General features: G+C 56.8%; 1 protein-coding gene across 12 annotated transcripts in view; it reads left to right on the forward strand.

Annotated features, from left to right (window-relative positions):
- Positions 1-2,348: 2,348 nt before the first annotated feature.
- PPIP5K1 (diphosphoinositol pentakisphosphate kinase 1) overlaps positions 2,349-16,182 on the forward strand; it is a 131,219-nt gene continuing 117,385 nt past the window's right edge. For 5 of the 12 annotated variants that reach the window (XM_075916964.1, XM_075916968.1, XM_075916969.1 and 2 more), the window contains exons 1-6: positions 2,837-6,273; positions 7,340-7,984; positions 8,287-8,482; positions 8,564-8,654; positions 13,918-14,003; positions 14,676-14,830. In XM_075916964.1, the coding sequence (XP_075773079.1) occupies positions 7,583-7,984; positions 8,287-8,482; positions 8,564-8,654; positions 13,918-14,003; positions 14,676-14,830 (930 nt within the window). In that variant the 5' untranslated portion in view covers positions 2,837-6,273; positions 7,340-7,582. Of the gene's footprint in view, positions 2,412-2,836; positions 6,274-6,933; positions 7,033-7,339; positions 7,985-8,286; positions 8,483-8,563; positions 8,655-13,917; positions 14,004-14,675; positions 14,831-16,182 lie in introns of those variants that run through there. The other 7 variants (XM_075916970.1, XM_075916972.1, XM_075916973.1 and 4 more) reach the window with 4 other exon arrangements.

The raw sequence follows: 16,182 nt of genomic DNA on the forward strand, positions 1-16,182 counted from the left end.
GTCTTGCTCACCACACTCCTGGTAATGCCTCCCAGAATCAGGTTTGCTTTGTTTGCAGCAGTGTCAGACTGCTGCCTTCTATTGAGCCTGTGGTCCATCATGGCCCCCAGCTCCCTTTTCGCCGCACTCCTTCCTAGACAGTCACACACTTTGTGTGTGTTTGCAACTGATCGTTCCTCCCTAAGAGGAGCACTTTGCATTTGTCCTTATTGAATTTCTTCCTCTTTAGCTCAGACCATTTCTCCAGTTTGTCCAGATCATTTTGAATTACGACCCATCCTCCAGAGCAGTCGCAACCTCTCCGAGTTCAGTGCCAGCTGCAAACTTTCTAAGTGTCCTCTCTATGCCAGTGGTTCCCAGACTTTTCGGCATCACGCCCCCCTTTTTTGATTTTTGAAAAACCCTCACGCCCCCCCCCCCCAAATAGCAGCAAAACTTGTTGAACAACAAAAAAAAAAGGAACTGACCGGGGTAGCAAAACTTGATGGGGGGAGAAGAAGAGGGCTGAGTCACCTCACGCCCCCCCGGGAATTTCTTCATGCCCTCCAGTTTGGGAGCCCATGCTCTATGCCATCATCTAAAATCTGTTGAATTTTAGCATGAATTTAGCAGGGGGCTGAACAAAGACCCCAGCTATCTTACCCATTACAAAGATAGCTTCCCCAATTATCACCTCTAATACTATTAACTCACAGACATCTACCCTTCCCCACCTCTAATATCATTAACTCACTGGCATTCACCTTCCTTTCCTCCCCCCCCCCCGCATCCCCCTTCTGTTCTGAAATGTGATTTGTCCTTTTCATATGTGTTCATTTTTTTTAATTGTACCCTTTGGTATATATGGCTGTGACTATTTTCTTCCACTACTTGATCTGAGGAAGTGGTTCTGGCCCATGAAAACTCATCACCTAATAAACCATCTTGTTAGTCTTTAAAGTGCTACATTGTCCTGTTCTTGCTAAGATAAGACAGTAGCTGCTACTGAATGTTGACCCACAAGTTATTTTAATGCAATTAAAAATCCTAATCCTGATCCTGATGTTATCAGTCACATGACGTCAGTGCTTGTTTTTATCGTGAGACATCAGCCTATTGCTAGATATCTTGTGACTAGCATTAGCTATTTAGAGACAGCAGGGTTGTCACTTCTGGGCATGTTTAGCTCTGTGCCTGTGAGGGGTCGCTGTCTGTGCTTGAGGCCCCATTGGTGGGAGCTGATCCGCACTGCTGTGTGTGAGCTACAGGGCTTTGTAGCTCAGGAAATGCTCTTCAGGAAGGTGCCACAGGGCTGCAGAGTTCAGATTAGGGGTCAGGTTTTTCTCCAGTCAGAGGCAGTGATTTGTATCCTCATTTCTGTGCTGGACACTTTCTCCTGTCCACCCAGGAGGTGCCCCCCTCCCGAGGGTGCAGTGTGTGCGTGGGGGGTGTCTGAGGCGGGGGGATGGAGGGGCAGACTATGTATGTGAGGGGGGGTCCAATGTGCTCCTGCCTAGGGTGGGATGTGGGGGGGGTGAGGCTGGGGAAGCACAGGGATGGTGTATGTGTGTGGGGTCTGAGGCAGGGAGGTGGAGAGGGTGTGGGGGGGGTCTGAAGAGGGGTGGCGGGGTCTGTGGAGGGTCTGAAGCAGGGGTGGTGGTGAAGCAGGCAGGGTCTGTGGAGGGGGTGGGGTCTGTGGCGATTTTGTGGGGGGTGTGAGGGACAGGGTCTGTGGGAGGATCTGAGAAGGGGCAGGGTATGTGGAGAGTTTGTGGGGGTGTGTGAAGAGGGAGGTGGGGGTCTGTGGAGGGTTTGTGGTTTGTGTGAGGATGGGCAGAGTCTATGGGAGTCTGAAGAGGCGGCAGAGGGGGCAGGGTCTATGGAGAGTCTGTGGGGGTCTGAAGAGGGGGTAAAGGGGACAGGGTCTGTGGGGTGAAGAGGGGCAGGGTCTGTGGGGGTCTGAAGAGGGGGCAGAGGGGCGGAGTCTATGGAGGGTTTGTGGGGGGTGAGAGGGCGGGGTCTGTGGGGTCTGTGGAAGGTCTGTGGGGTCTGAGGAAGGGGCAGAGGGGCGGAGTCTGTGGAGGGTCTGTGGGGGGTGAGGAGGGGATGGGATCTGAGGAGGGGGCGGAGGGGCGGGGTCTGTGGAGGGTCTGTGGGGGTGTGAGGAGGGGCGGGGTCTGAGGAGGGGGCGGAGGGGCGGGGTCTGTGGAGGGTCTGTGGGGGTGTGAGGAGGGGGCGGAGTCTCAGCAGCGCGCGGCTCGCTCCCTGCACTGCTCCTCTTGGCCGCCGGGCGCCACGGCGCTGCGGGCCAACCAGCCCGACCCTCCTCCTTGCCCCGCCCCCGCCTCCGCTCATTGGCTGCTTGTGACAGTAAATACGCTGCGGTTGGCTGGCCGCGGCAGGCAGGGTAGGGTGTGCTCGGAGGCTGGCAGGTGAGTGCGCGGAAATGGCCGCGCTCTAAACCGGGAATGGGGCGCTCAGCAGCGGCCGGGGGGCAGGCCCCTGGGGTGCGGGGGGAGGGGTTGGTGGGGGGGCTGGTCCCTGGGGTGCGGGGGGAGGGGTTGGTGGGGGGGGCAGGCCCCTGGGGTGCGGGGGGAGGGGTTGGTGGGGGGGCTGGTCCCTGGGGTGCGGGGGGAGGGGTTGGTGGGGGGGCAGGCCCCTGGGGTGCGGGGGGAGGGGTTGGTGGGGGGGCTGGTCCCTGGGGTGCGGGGGGAGGGGTTGGTGGGGGGGCAGGCCCCTGGGGTGCGGGGGGAGGGGTTGGTGGGGGGGCAGGCCCCTGGGGTGTGGGGGGAGGGGTTGGTGGGGGGGGCTGGTCCCTGGGGTGCGGGGGGAGGGGTTGGTGGGGGGGGCTGGGGAGGGTGTCCTTTCCTGGTTCAATGCTGTTTGCTTTGGCCTGCTTAGAGGTGCCGTGTATTTGGGGGCTGGCAATGCTCACTGAGCCTGGGGCCAAGCTTTGTGGGATGCTCCCTATGGTCTGCAGGCTGATGGAGATGAGCTTAGTCCTGCGCTAGTCTCCCATGGCTCTCTTCTGAAAGGGCACGGTCTGGTTTTGATGAGTATCAGTGCCAAAGGCTCTCAGCATGTCAAGCATGACACCAAATGAATACTACACAAGTTTAAGAGATGTTTGGGCTGCCATCAAATACGTGACAAGGTGCCGTGTGCAGCGCTGCATACCGCCCGGGACCTCCCACCCTGGAATCTCTCTTAGGTCTTTGTCTGACCCTCATGAGGATAACTTCAAACACCAGGAGAACTGGCCTGTTGCTGCAAAGGGTGACACCAGTGGAGAGTCCAGAAATTGTGGTCACTCGAGCATTTCCCCTTGCACCAGTAGGCCTCCTGATGCTTTCCTATTTGACTCTTTATTGGTGTAAACGAATCGTGGAGTGGGCAAAGACTTGGGGGGAGGGGGTTATGTGGACACAGCCCCCGTTCAAATTTCCAATTGGGGACTTGCTTAGTACTTGGTGGAGGAGTTGGGGTGTAGTGATGTGAGGTTAGAGTGCATCAGAGTGGCAGGAGTCGGCCTAACCAGAGTGCTGGCAAACCTTGCTGCTGGAGAGCTGCCGGAGAAACACTTTACATTTATTTTGGAAGTAGCAGTAACCTTCCCTGCTGGGTTTTGGGGAGTCAGGTGTGCCCAGGGTCTTCCTCCTGAAGCAATTTCCTGTTTGGAGCACTGTGGTATCCAAACTTACTGATCTCTTCCATGGCCTGCTGCCTATCTAGTGGGGAGGAAGGGGCCTTGCCCCACTCTGAGTGAGTGACAGGCAGCAGAGGTTCGGGCCCCTTCTCAGCTCCCGGGAGCAGCAGTAGCAGAATCCCACCCCTGTTGGGAGGAACAGGAATGGTAACAAGGGTCTTTCTCCTGCGTTGGCAGAGAGGTAGGGAAAGGTGCAAAGGGTGTTGGGCCCGTCTGTCTGAGGAGAGCGTTTTGTCCAGCCACTCCTTCCCCTCCCCAGGGACCTTTAGACTAGGGTGTAAAGGTGTGCTGTTAACATGTTGGGTAACCGACGCTTCTAGCCTCGTCTAGGGGTGGAAGCGACTAGCCGATAAGCATAAGTGTGTTGGGTAGCACAGTAGTGACTCTGCTAGTCGCTCCCCCTTGCTGCCTCTATCAGAGGGGGAGCAGGAGCCAGCTCCATGTCAGGCAGGGGTGCAGCAGGGAAATGGTGTGAGTGGGGACTGAAGGAGTCGCCACGCGCACCCGTTCAGCCTTTGACATGTACAAGAGCCCTGAGAGACCCCTGTACGTTTCAAAGACTGAAGCACCACAAGGGGAATGGGGAAGTGGGGACTGCTTGAGTCCCCCGCTGGCCCCGGGCCCCTTGCGCGCCCCCACCCCCTTGCTGCCTTTCATAGAGGCAGCGGGGGGTGGGGAGAGAACAGGAGCCAGTGCTGGGCAGAGCCAGCTTAAAAGCTGATTCCCACCAGCACTATCTCTGGGGTGCTTCCTGCTGCCCTGGCTGCTGTGAACAGAGGCTGCTTGTGGCACACATTGCAGCCCACCGCAAACGGGCTGCTGGACTCGGCACGAGCCGGGACCGAGCCGTGCTGGCTTGTGCTGATTGCTGTGCCGCTGCATTTGAAATGTAGTAAGAGGGCCAGGCTCTTTAAAATGCAGAGCTGCAGCACGAGCCAGGACTGCTCAGTCCCAGCTTGAGCTGGCTCCTGGAGCTCCCCTCTCTGCGGCTCTGCAGAGCGGTCCTATCGACGAATCGATACCAATTATATCGACTATATGATTAGCCTAAGTGCATTTTAACATCTAGGCAAGGCCCCACAGTTCTCTGCTGGAATGGTGTTGGTGTGGCCCCTCCCTTCTGGTCCTGGAGTTAGCTCAGGAGGGAGCTAATATAGACCCGCTGTGTAATCTGGCAGGCATCGCAGTATCTGTTGCTCATTCCATCTTTTTTGTTTCTTTGCCATCACAAGGGCAAGAAACCATTTTGCAGTGAAAGCTGAGCTGCTGGTGTCGTCGTGTGCTGTCAGGAGCAGGGCCTTTAGGCCTATAATCTGTGCCTTAATCTGGTTTTGGTCAGTGACACGCTTGTGCAAAACAAACTCTTCAGGTCAAGAAGGCCAGATGCATCTGTTGCTTTTGCCTTAGCTTGAAGCCGTCCGATTGAATGCCTGTACTCATGGGGAGGGGCCTTGAACCATACTCTGCAGATGCAGGGCCTTCTCAACGAGCCAACCACCGGGACTACGGTTAGCTGATAAGGGAAGGCGCTACCCCTGTTGTGGCTCTGCGGTTCAAATGTAGCAAGAGTTGGGTCTGCAGACAGGTAGCTCCTGGACCCTGCGTGAGCCGGGACGGAGCTGGGCATGCTCAGTTTCAGCTCACATTGCGTCCAGCAGTCCCTGTTTTAAGAGGGATAAGGGAACTTTCGGAAAATACTTTATTTTCTGAAAGATCCGCGTCTAGACTGGCGCTTTTTTTGGCAAAGCTCCACGCTGAAAAAATGCGGCAGCCATTTTTATGCTAATGAAGCGGGGGAGATTTAAATCCCCGCTTCATTAGCAATTGCGATAGGTCTAATTTGCATCCCTTTTACGAAAAAGGGATGCAGCCTAGACACAGCCCTGTAGCGTACTATTCTGGGCATCAAGACGTTGGGATTCAGTTTCCAGCTCTGTCAGACTTCTGTGACTTGATAAGTTGCTTGTTCTGCCCTGTGTTCCAGGGCTCTTGTGAACATCAAGTTTTCTAATGACTGAGAGGCTTAGATGCTGTGGTGCGGAGGGCTACGTACGGACCTAGCTAGGAATGCAGCAGTCAGGGTGTGTGGCGTCCTGTCCTGGTGATGTGATCGAGAAGACACACGAAGTCTTGGCAATGGCTGTAGAATACAAAAGGGGTTGAATGTTGTGTGCCCAGGTTCCACTGCTGCTGTAGAGATCTTGAAGCCAAGAATGTGTCCAGTTTACACAGTTTCAGACCCTCAGGAGAGGGTGTCTGATAGAAACTCTCCATGGGGCTGACATTGGTGTCTGCGTAAGGGGTGCCAGTTGCCTTGGCAGACTGTCGGGTGACCTATCACTGTTTGGATCGTGCTGTAGATTGTACTGAAATACGGCGCTTTCCCTTAAAGGCTCTCCTACATCTTTCATTGCTTCATTGTCACAGGTGGAGTATCTGAGGGAGTGCTGGTGTCCGCAAGGCATCATCGCTGTCCCCGATGCTACTCCGAGCCGCTCAGGGTGATGTGCTGCTAAAACAGTCAGTGGCTACCTGGGGCCTGATTGTGCTCCTACTGTTGGAGGAGCTGTGCTGGTCTTAGTGCAATGGTGAGAGTTCTAGGGGGCAGAGTGGTGGGGAGGCTGAGATAGGCGGCTGCACAGAGAGGGTGCCCCCATACTGCTGGCAGGGGCTTGGTTTGGCCATAGCACAGCAGTAGTTCTCTAGTAGAGGAGAGGAACTTCTGGTTGGTGCTGGCTGCTGCTTGCTTTTCTCACCCTTCATTCCATTGACCTTAGTGCAGCATTAGATGTGGTCGCCCTTTCTTCCCTCCTGGACTTGGGCTTCTGTTCCTGCCTCTCTTCCCTCTGCCTTCTGAGCACCAAAATCCCTCCTTTATGGAGTCCTGCAATGTTAAATTCTTGGGCCTATGCATTCTGTCTACCTGCTTCCTCTCTGCATCAGTTCACGATTCTCAAGGATGCCCTCTGTACCTGTCTTCAAGCAGCTTCAATAATTCCACATGCTGGGTTGCCTTGGCCTGGCAAAGCTAGGTTAGCTCTTGCAAGCTCAATGTCTGAGGCAATAGTCAGTCTCCTGAGTAAGAGAAACCTCTTCAAGTACCAGTGAATCTCCCCTCACCCATTTGCTTTCACGGCAAATTATAACCAGTCCGATTCTGCTATGCTCTTCCACTGACTTGCCTCCACACAAGAAGGTTGCAGCGAAGTAACTAAATTGATTTAAGTTGCTGTGACTTCTCTGTGTAGACAAACCTGGGTCTCCTAGATAGGCGTCTGAGAAGGGGAGTAGCGTGCGGAAGGCCTGTGGGATCGTGTACGTGCTGTGGGAGCAGCGTAACATTGCAGGTCAGCAGAATGTTGAGAATAAGCGTTAGCTAGAGAACAGATGTGGTGGATGTAAAGCTATTTGTAATTGAACTTTAAAAAAATGTTTAAACTCTAATGTGGGGCAAACTGTGCCACCGTTTGGAAGGAGGGGAGGGGCTATTTCTTGTCCATTGAGCTCATAGTGACCTACTTATGCGGTGAGCCAGATTTAGATCTCAGGAAAGCCTTCCTTTGCCACTTGTTCTAAATATTGCTTCCCACTCTCTACGGCTGCTACCCCGCAATGCTAACCTAAGGGCCTCTTGTGACTGGTCTCTCTCTGCAGGCCTTCCTAACTAGCAGCGGAATTGAAACGTGGGGACCGGGAAGCAGTCTTCATTCTCTCCCTCCCTCTTGCGTATCAGCTGGTGTCCTCAGGGTGTGTAGCCAGCAGCCTGGCACGCACAGCACTGCAAGGGCTCAGGCCCACCCCAGCGAACTCCTCCACGCTAGCAATGATGCCATTCCCCTCCCGCTAGTGGCGCTGGATTAACTGCTGCCTGGAGGTACCTGCTGGAAATGACAGTGGATGCTGCGCTTCCCCCGACCTCTCAGGGCACCTTCCAGAATCCCTGGCTTCTGCTCCCACCCAGCCTCACGTCGTCTTCCTCCATCGCCAGGCTCCTTCCGCCAGTGCTGCCATTCTGCTCCTGGGTTCCTCCCCGCAGCACTAGCCCCTGCTCTGAGCCCATCAGCCCTCCCTCGCTCCCCAGTGTGGGGGCTCTTACCCTGGCTTGTACGTGATGATGATTCCAGAGCGGGATGGTCGGCCAGCCAGGCTGTAATGTCGTCCCTGGCGACTTCCCATGAAGGCGAGAGCTCTACTCCTAGGTTCTTTGTTGGCACCAGAGATGATGAGACAGATTTCGTGGGATCAAACATGAAGACGGATGAGATCGATTTCTTTGAGGATGATGAGGAGTCGGAGTCGGTAAGGAGGGTTTGGTGCTCGTGTCTCCCACCTCCCCCCGGTTTTTACGTGTGGTTACTGGTGAGACCCTAGGCCGTTACAGCCTGCGGGCAGTACGGACCAGGCAGTGTGCATGGGAGCATGGAAACGTAAGCTAGACCCCCATCATGAAGCCTCCCATGTCTCAGGGGATCCAAAGAGAATGAAGCAGTCTGGTGTGGGGAAAGCCCCTTGTCTGTCTGCAAATGGCATATAGAGGCAACAGTTGCTATTGGAGTTGGCTGAGCAAGCTGGCTCCATGTTAATCTGCCTGCTCCCCTCAGCCTCCAGAACGGCAGATCGTGGTTGGAATCTGCGCCATGACCAAAAAGTCCAAGTCCAAGCCCATGACTCAGATCCTGGAGCGCCTGTGCAAGTTCGAGTACATCACTGTGGTGATCATGGGGGAAGACGTCATTCTGAATGAGCCAGTGGAGAATTGGCCGCCTTGCCACTGCCTCATCTCCTTCCACTCGAAAGGTAACGTCTCCGGCAGCCCCTGCCCTCAGGCCTGGCAGTGGGCACGGACCCAGATAGCACCTTTGCTGTGTTTGCTTTCAGGGTTTCCCCTGGATAAGGCAGTCGCTTACGCCAAGCTGTGCAATCCGTTTCTGATCAATGACCTTGATATGCAGTATTACATCCAGGACAGGTAAGGGTTCAGTGCTCAGACTCCGCTGCGTGGGGACTGCCAGCCTGCGTCCCGCCTCCTCCTTCACCTTCCCTGCCTAGTGGAGGTGTGGGGGTGCGGGTCTTGGCTGCCTCGGTTGGGCAGCTTTCCAGGGCATGAGTGCCTCAGGACTTCCAGGTGGAAGATGGAGGGGAAGGAGGGACTTCTGCTGCCAGGGCCTGTGCAGAGGCAGGTGTATTTTGATTTCTCCTGGTTAGTGTGTGAGGGGGGCTGGTTGAAGTCCTAAGCAGGGCTCAACAAATGCACTCGCCCATGGTGAGTAGATTTTGCCAGCTGGTGAGTGCAGGGGTGGACTGGCCTGGAGGGCCGTTGTAATGGACTGGCTGAAGCCCGCACTCTGGGCGGCACGGCCCCATCCAATCCGCCAGCTGGCGAAGGAGCAGAGCGCTGCTGGGAGGGTGAACTGTGGCGATTCTCAGCGCCAGGCTGCCTGCGTGCAGCTGCGGTGCGAGGAGGCGGAGCTGGCAGATGCCAGGATGCTGGTGTGACATGGCCCCACCGATTTTTAAAGGGCCGCAGCAGCTCGGCTCTGGCTTCGTGTCCCCGGCAGCTGGCTGCAGCATGCGGCGGAGCCAGGCCCTGCCACGGCCCCAGCCCCTCGCTGGCGAGAGACTGCTCCCTGCCGACCGCCTGGCTCGCTGCGCCCGCTCTGTGCCCCATCTGACTCCTGTCGCCCATTCCCCATGCTGCCCCTGCACCTGGATCCCCTGCTCTCCCTCTGGCTCCTGCCGCCCTTGCACCCTGCTCCCCACCCCCTCCGGATCTGTGCTGCCCATTTCTTGCACTGCCCCTAGACCCTGATCCCTCTGCCCCTCCCGTTCCCCATGTCCCATTCCCTGTGCCTCCACCGCACAGTGCTCCCCCCAATCCCTGCATCCCTCTGCCTCTGTGCCTCCTGTTCCCCGCGCCACCATTCCCTGCACCCCTCTGGCTCTGTGCTGTCCCTGCACCCTGTTTCCCCTGTAGGTCGGGAGTGAGTGGAGCTTGCCCATAGGGAGGGGCTGGACAGGGCAGCGAGTGAAAGGGGGAGTTCACTTGAAGCGCCTTTGCCTTTATGGAAAAAACAAATGAAAATGCTGTTTGCTATTTATAGGGCTAAAATGCTGGGACAAAAATGAAAACAAACAAAAAAAACTCCATTGCAAAATGCAAATGTGTAAAAGACAACAAAAAAGGGGAGGGGAATGCTTTGCTTGGCCCTGGGGGAAGGGGCTGGGCTGGGCTGTGGGGAGGGGAAAAATATGGGGAAGGGGCTTGTGCTGAGGGGAGGAGGTCAGGAGGAGAAGAAAGGGGAAGGCACCAATGGACAGGGTGGAGGAGAGACAAATCCCAGGAGGCCAAGTGCAGGCAATGAGGGAAAGGGCAGGAGGGGAGGTGTCAGTGGGAGGGGGGACAGGGTGATGCTGGGAGAGGAGAGGGGAAGGGCATTGGGGGCTAGAGGGGTGAGGGGAGGTGCTAGGAGGAGGCTTGAAAGAAGGGGTGGGCATGAGCAAGGCAGGGATGGAGCAAGTCGTGTGACGGCACAGGGGCATGAGGGGAATGGGGGCAGAGGGTGCTGAGGGGGTGGGTATGAAGGGAAAAAGGGGGCAGGGGCAGTGAGGGAAGGGGGAGGAACCAAGAGGGTGCAGGTGCCAGGAGAGTCTGGGGGTGAAGCAGAAGGGCAGACACCTGCAGGGGAGGGACCAGCATCAGAGGAGAGGCAGGGCAGGTGTGTAGAGGCAGGAGGTGTTAGGAGAGGGGATGAGGAGGGGTAGCTCACTTGATCAGAGTGGGGCTACTGAAGAAGTGGGCACAAGGGGGAGAGAAGGGCTGGCGGAGGGGGGCAGGTCTCAGGAAGGCTGAGGGCAGTGAGAAGGGCAGGAGTCAGGACAGCAGTGGAGGGTGAGGGGTTGGGGGGCAGCAGGCGCCAGGGGAGCTGATGGAGCAAGAGGAAGAGACATGGCAGCAGAGGGAAAAGATAGAGGTTTATAAGATATTTATTAATAAACCTGGGTGATATTTATTAAGGACGCATTAGTAATTACTGTTGTTATTGTTAGGTATTTATGCCATTTTAAAAAAAAACTGAGGGGGGAGGGTGGCGAGTCCCTTTTTGTCTGGTGAGTAGGGTTTTCCAGAACTTGCCGAGCCCTGGTCATGAGAGCGCACTGGCAGGGTGGGAGATTGGCGTGATTGGTGAGGTCAGGTCCACCTGGTATCAGGAGGAGCTGGAGCAAGGGCAGGTGGGATTCTGGGGATGGGGCAACAGCCAAGTGCCAAAAAGGTAAGCACATAGTGCCAGGTCTCCGGGCTCTGTGCACTCACCGCTCAGGAATAGCAGCTGATTTGGGTGCCCAGCTCCTAACGAATTCAGGCTCTATATTAATGTAGATTAGGAGTCAGAGCAAAGCAGCAAGGTTTGAAAACTTTGGCATTGGGTGTTTCAGGCCAGTGTATCGCATCCAGCCCGCCTCTCCTCTTTGCATGGTGTCAGGGCCGGTCCCCACTCTGGCACGACAGAATGCAGAAGTGGGGGGCCCACGAGCACCCCAAAACCTTGCCTCCACAGGCTCTGGTACAGAAACTTCCCCCAAAATCCTAATACCCAGATTTTGGGGGACCTGCTGCCACCACCCAAGTAATTCCAAGAAAATCAAGGCAGAGATGACTTGGGAAATCCCCCTACCCCAAACTTGGTTTGCTTGGAGTTGGGAACTACAAGGGGAATCCCCAGACCACAATGGACTCTGCCTTGTAACTGGGCACTGAGCCCTAAGCACACAAACACAGACCTGTTAAGGAAAGAGTGTTTCTTTTTCCTTATCCAAACAAAACTACAGTTGCAAGCACAGGAAACTGGGTGGATGGAAAGAGCCACCATTGCTACAGATACTCAGGGAAAGTCCCTGGGCTCAAGGCTGTGTTAAAAAGAGGAAAAACCGCATAGCAAGCTCCAGCTTTATTTTGAAATCCCCAAACAAGGAAAACAATACCCCTGACAGACTAGCTAAACGCGTCCCCACTTACCCGTTGGAAGAAGGCCCTTCCTGGAGAGAGGAGCCTCTCCATCTCCCTCAATAGCTGGGAGAAACTGCTCTGCATCAAACCAAAGGAGAAAAACCCTTCTCCTCCGGCTTGGAATTCCTACCTGCATTGGCAGGGCTTGACAAATGGCGAGCAGCTTTCGCCGCCAGCCCCACTGTGTAAAGGGGCTCGCGGCTGAAATCTACTTGCCACGGTCAGTAGACTCTCCTGCATTGTTTGGCTGACCACCTGATACCTTGGCTAGGAGGCACTAGTTAACTCCTTGGTCACCAGGTGCGGGTTAGTGCTCCTGATGGACACATGCCCCAAGCGCTGCCTTTGAGCTGTGTGGCTAACATGGGCTCAAGCTCAAACGGGCAGACACGGAGAACTCTTGGCGTGAAACTCCGCTTCCCCGTCTGGGACCTGTGGTGAGAGGACTCTGCTGCTGCTTGGTGTCCCTGACTGAGCGAGGCTTCCCGTGGTCTCTGCCACACTTAATGTTGCTGCCCTGGGGCTGCTGTTCAGATGGGTGGGTGCGGGGGCGCGTGGTGGGCACCCAGCTACCGTTAGGCTGGAATACTTTGGAAGAGTTTGGAGTCCTGTCTGGCCCTTGGTTTCCTTGCATGTCACTGTCAGTGAGGTGGAAAAGGACAAGCTGCTCTAGGGCAGGCTGAGGGATAGAGGTGGAGACGCTGTCTGGCTGTCTGGGCCTTCATCTTCCAGTCAGTGGAGCATCTGAGAAGACCGTGGTAAACCTAGTTGCTAGGAAATTTGACACCTAGCAAGCAATGACCCAGAGGGACTGCCCCGCCTCTCCTTAGCAAAGCTGAACAATGCCAGGCGGTGGGGTGTCTGTGTGTGTCTGTGTGTGTCTGTGTTCGCCTGGCCTGGTCCAGGCCATGAGACAGTTGAACAAGGGCTTCACTGGACTAGGCTGTGCTCGTTGACTGAGCCACGCTGCTCTCACCCCGCTGAGTCCCTACAAGTGCCAGGTGACGCGAGTTAATTCCCGAAGACTGAGAGGCTCCATCGGGAGGCGGTTGGATTTGCTGAACAAGGCTCATGATAGGGAGCAGAGGTGCTTTTGGCCCAGAGGCTCAGTCTGAGGCAGGGAAGCTGCCTGGCTTACCCCAGAGGAAGTGAGCCTGTCTAGAGCGGGGTGGGGAACCTTACTTGGGCTGGGGGCTGCTGACCCACAGGCAAATCAGTCGGGTCACACAAGTGAGAAGGGAAACCCCTCACTAACATGGCCCCCAACTGAGGGGAAGGACCCTCCACACATTAGCCTTGCCCACCAGAGCCTAGGGGGCCCAGCCTTTCACTGTCTCAGTGAGGGGGAAGGGACAAGCTGCTCTAGGGCGGGCTGAGGGATAGAGGTGGAGACGGTGTCGAGCGCCCCTGGGGAGGACAGACGCCTGGGTTCAAGTCCCACCTCCCCTGGGTCGGGTCATGTAGGGATGGGGGTGCCCTGACTGTTTGCATGCTCCAGCTGTCCAGTGGGGCAGCAGGGGGCTGGGGCATCAGCTCAGGCTCCCCAGTGCTGGGGGTTGTGCTCTGAGCTTGGGGGCTGGATCCAGGCAGACCAGAGGCTCCCCACCCTGCCATAGCGATCTGGCCCACACAGCGTGTAGCACCAGTCCTATGGATCCGTGACCAAGGGTCCTTGTTCAGGGTGGTCGAGCTCTGCTGTGCACAGGCTTACTAAGTATCTTTGGGCAGGTGCATGTGGCTGCTTTGCCTCAATGTCATGGCTGAGGCTTGGGCAATTGGGCACCGTGGCCATGCAGTATGGGGATGCCTAGTGGTTAGAGTGGCAGAGGCCGGGAACCAGGGGACAGGAATCCCAGAACACCTGAGAGGCAGGTCAGTTACTGCAGCTGGCAAGGAAGTTCACCTTGTTGCAAGGGCGCTTCCTGGAACGCCTGGGCTTCAGTGGGGTGGCTGGATCAATAAGGGACCACAAGGAAATCTGTCGGGGCTTTCAAGGTGACACTGGGATGTCTAGCTCCACATGACCTATGTGGTGATGCTGTGGCCCTACCACGGCCGCTGGTGCCAGCCCTCCTGCAGACCAGATTTCTAGTCCCGGCTGTACTGAGCCTCAAACAGGCCTTGCTACATTCACTCTACTCTGTCCGTAGTGCTAGACCAATCTCAGTTTGGTGACCTCTCTCTCGCCTGTTGCATTGGCTGCTGCTGACTTGCCCTGTCCTTGCAGGCGAGAAGTGTACCGGATCCTGCAAGAGGAGGGCATAGACCTGCCCCGTTACGCTGTGCTCAATCGGGACCCTGACAAACCAGATGGTGAGCATCCCCTGGGGCAGCGGGAGTGGCACATACAAGTTCCTCTCCCAGGGGCTCCGCCTCCCGAGTCTGGGGTAGCACAGCTCTGCTCCAGGGCTGCTGATGCTCCCTGACCTCCATTTACAGACAAGCTGGTGCTGGCTAGGGATGTGACAGTGTTAACGGTTCCTGATGAGCCTGGGCTTGTGGGTTAATGTGCAAGGTTACACGCAGCCCGCCCCCCATTTCCCATGCTGCTGCCTCTGGATCAGAGGCTACAGCGCAGGGGGTTGGGGGGAGCTGGTGTGTGTGGGGCTCCTCGCACACATCGGCTCCGTGGAGTCGTCTGTCTCCCGCCCCAGCACATGTAACCGTTGACACTTCAGCGTCTACGCGCTTCCCTGTATAAAGGCATTTAACATCCCTCGTGCTTGGCTCCCCGTCTGCCCTCCTTACTAAAGTCTCAGTGGGCACGTTCCACGCCCCAGCATCCTGGCTGTTAGGAAGTACTTGCCTGGTGCAGTGAGCTCCTAAGAGCTTGTGAAAGATCAGCCTGGTGGCAAGCCTGGGTAGAGTGCCGCCCTGATGCGGGTAGACGGGCCCAACGCCGCTGCTTGGCCAGGCCCCGGGAGCGAGGGGTCCCTGCAGCAGGTTGCCCACCTTCCCTGACCTGCTCCTGTGTCTTGTCTGCAGAGTGCAATCTAGTGGAGGGAGAGGACCAAGTAGAGGTGAACGGAGCGGTTTTCCCAAAGCCGTTTGTGGAGAAGCCAGTCAGCGCAGAGGATCACAATGTTTATATTTACTACCCCACCTCAGCAGGTGGGGGCAGCCAGCGGCTCTTCCGGAAGGTGAGGGGAGCTGTGGGGCAGGTGGCAAGCCAACAGCGCTCCGTGGGGCCTGGAGGCCAGAGGTGCACCGCTGGAGGCTGGGAGAGGCTCACGGGGCGTTCGGGGGGGGGGGTGAGGGGAGTCTGGTGTCGAGTTACGAGCTGTTCGTCTTCAGCCACCAGTGTAAGAATGTGGCCAAGTCCCAGGGGAAGAGGCTGCTCCAGCAGCCGTGCCTGGCTTCTCTCTCAGAACGGGCTCGGCTCTTCGGGGCCATTCTAGCTCCCTGCTCAGCCCATCAATGTGCTGGCTAGAAGTCATGGGTGGGACCAGCAGCTAATGCAGTTTCATTCCATTGCCTTAGCACCCAAACTTCATATTCAACTAGGGATGTTCCATTTCAAAGCGGCCCCCAGGGTCCACACAGCGCAGCTGCTTTGAAGCAGCCCCTTTTCCTCCCCTCTGTCTGGTAGAGGCACCAAGGGCGGGGCAGCGACTGTCCGATAAGCAGCTGCGTATCGCCTGGTCGTTCACATCCCGTATTTACTCAGGGTGCCTCTTGCACAAGTAACTCGCAGTCTCCCCTGACACTCCCCTTTGAGGTGAACCTGTCCCGGGGCAGAACGCCCACCCCACTCGTGTGGCAGTGGTAGGACTTCCGGAGGCCCACTTACCGCTTCCTCTGCTGCACGCACTGCACCTCCGCCGGGGCTCCCACAGTTCTCCATGCCTGTCCCCATCCTGGCTTGGCTAGTGTATTTCTCCCTTTCCCGGGCGGTCTGGGTTTGTCTAGCTTGTGCATCCTTATGGTGGGGCCCGGCTTTTCTGAGCTGCATGTGCCGAGCAGACGGCCAGTACTAAACTGGCCACCAAAGACTGTTGTGATTGCTCTGGTTGCATGAGAACACGCTCCAGCAACCCCAAAGCTTCACTCTAGGGAACAGGTTGTGGGGAAGCCTTGTGGGATCCTTCCCGTTCGTGTGACCCCCAGTGCTGTGGGCAGTGCAGTGCAGCACTCCGTGTGGCCCCCAGCAGATCCCGCTGGCGCTTGAGCCTCCCTTCGCTCTGCCTGGCCCCCATTCCAAGCCATTCTGCCTTAGCAGCACTTTCGATGTCAGCATTTCCCCACCCCGTCTAAGCTGGGGTTCTCGCCTTCCCCGGTGTGTCTCGACCAGGACCAGGGCTGGTGCGGCGCCTGGAGCAGGTGGGGAGCCACCCAGTGGGCCAGGCAGAAAGGCACAGCTTCAGCCCCATGCAGCCATCTGGGCCCACAGCAGACGCCTGAGAAGCCAAGCTTTGCGGCGCCCTTGTGGTGCAGGCTCCCAGCAGTGGCTGCCCTCCAGTGCCACCCTAGCTTTTAGTGCAGGTGGGCTGTG

Source organism: Pelodiscus sinensis, unplaced genomic scaffold, assembly GCF_049634645.1.
Source record: "Pelodiscus sinensis isolate JC-2024 unplaced genomic scaffold, ASM4963464v1 ctg56, whole genome shotgun sequence".
NCBI classification, from domain to species: Eukaryota; Metazoa; Chordata; order Testudines; family Trionychidae; genus Pelodiscus; species Pelodiscus sinensis.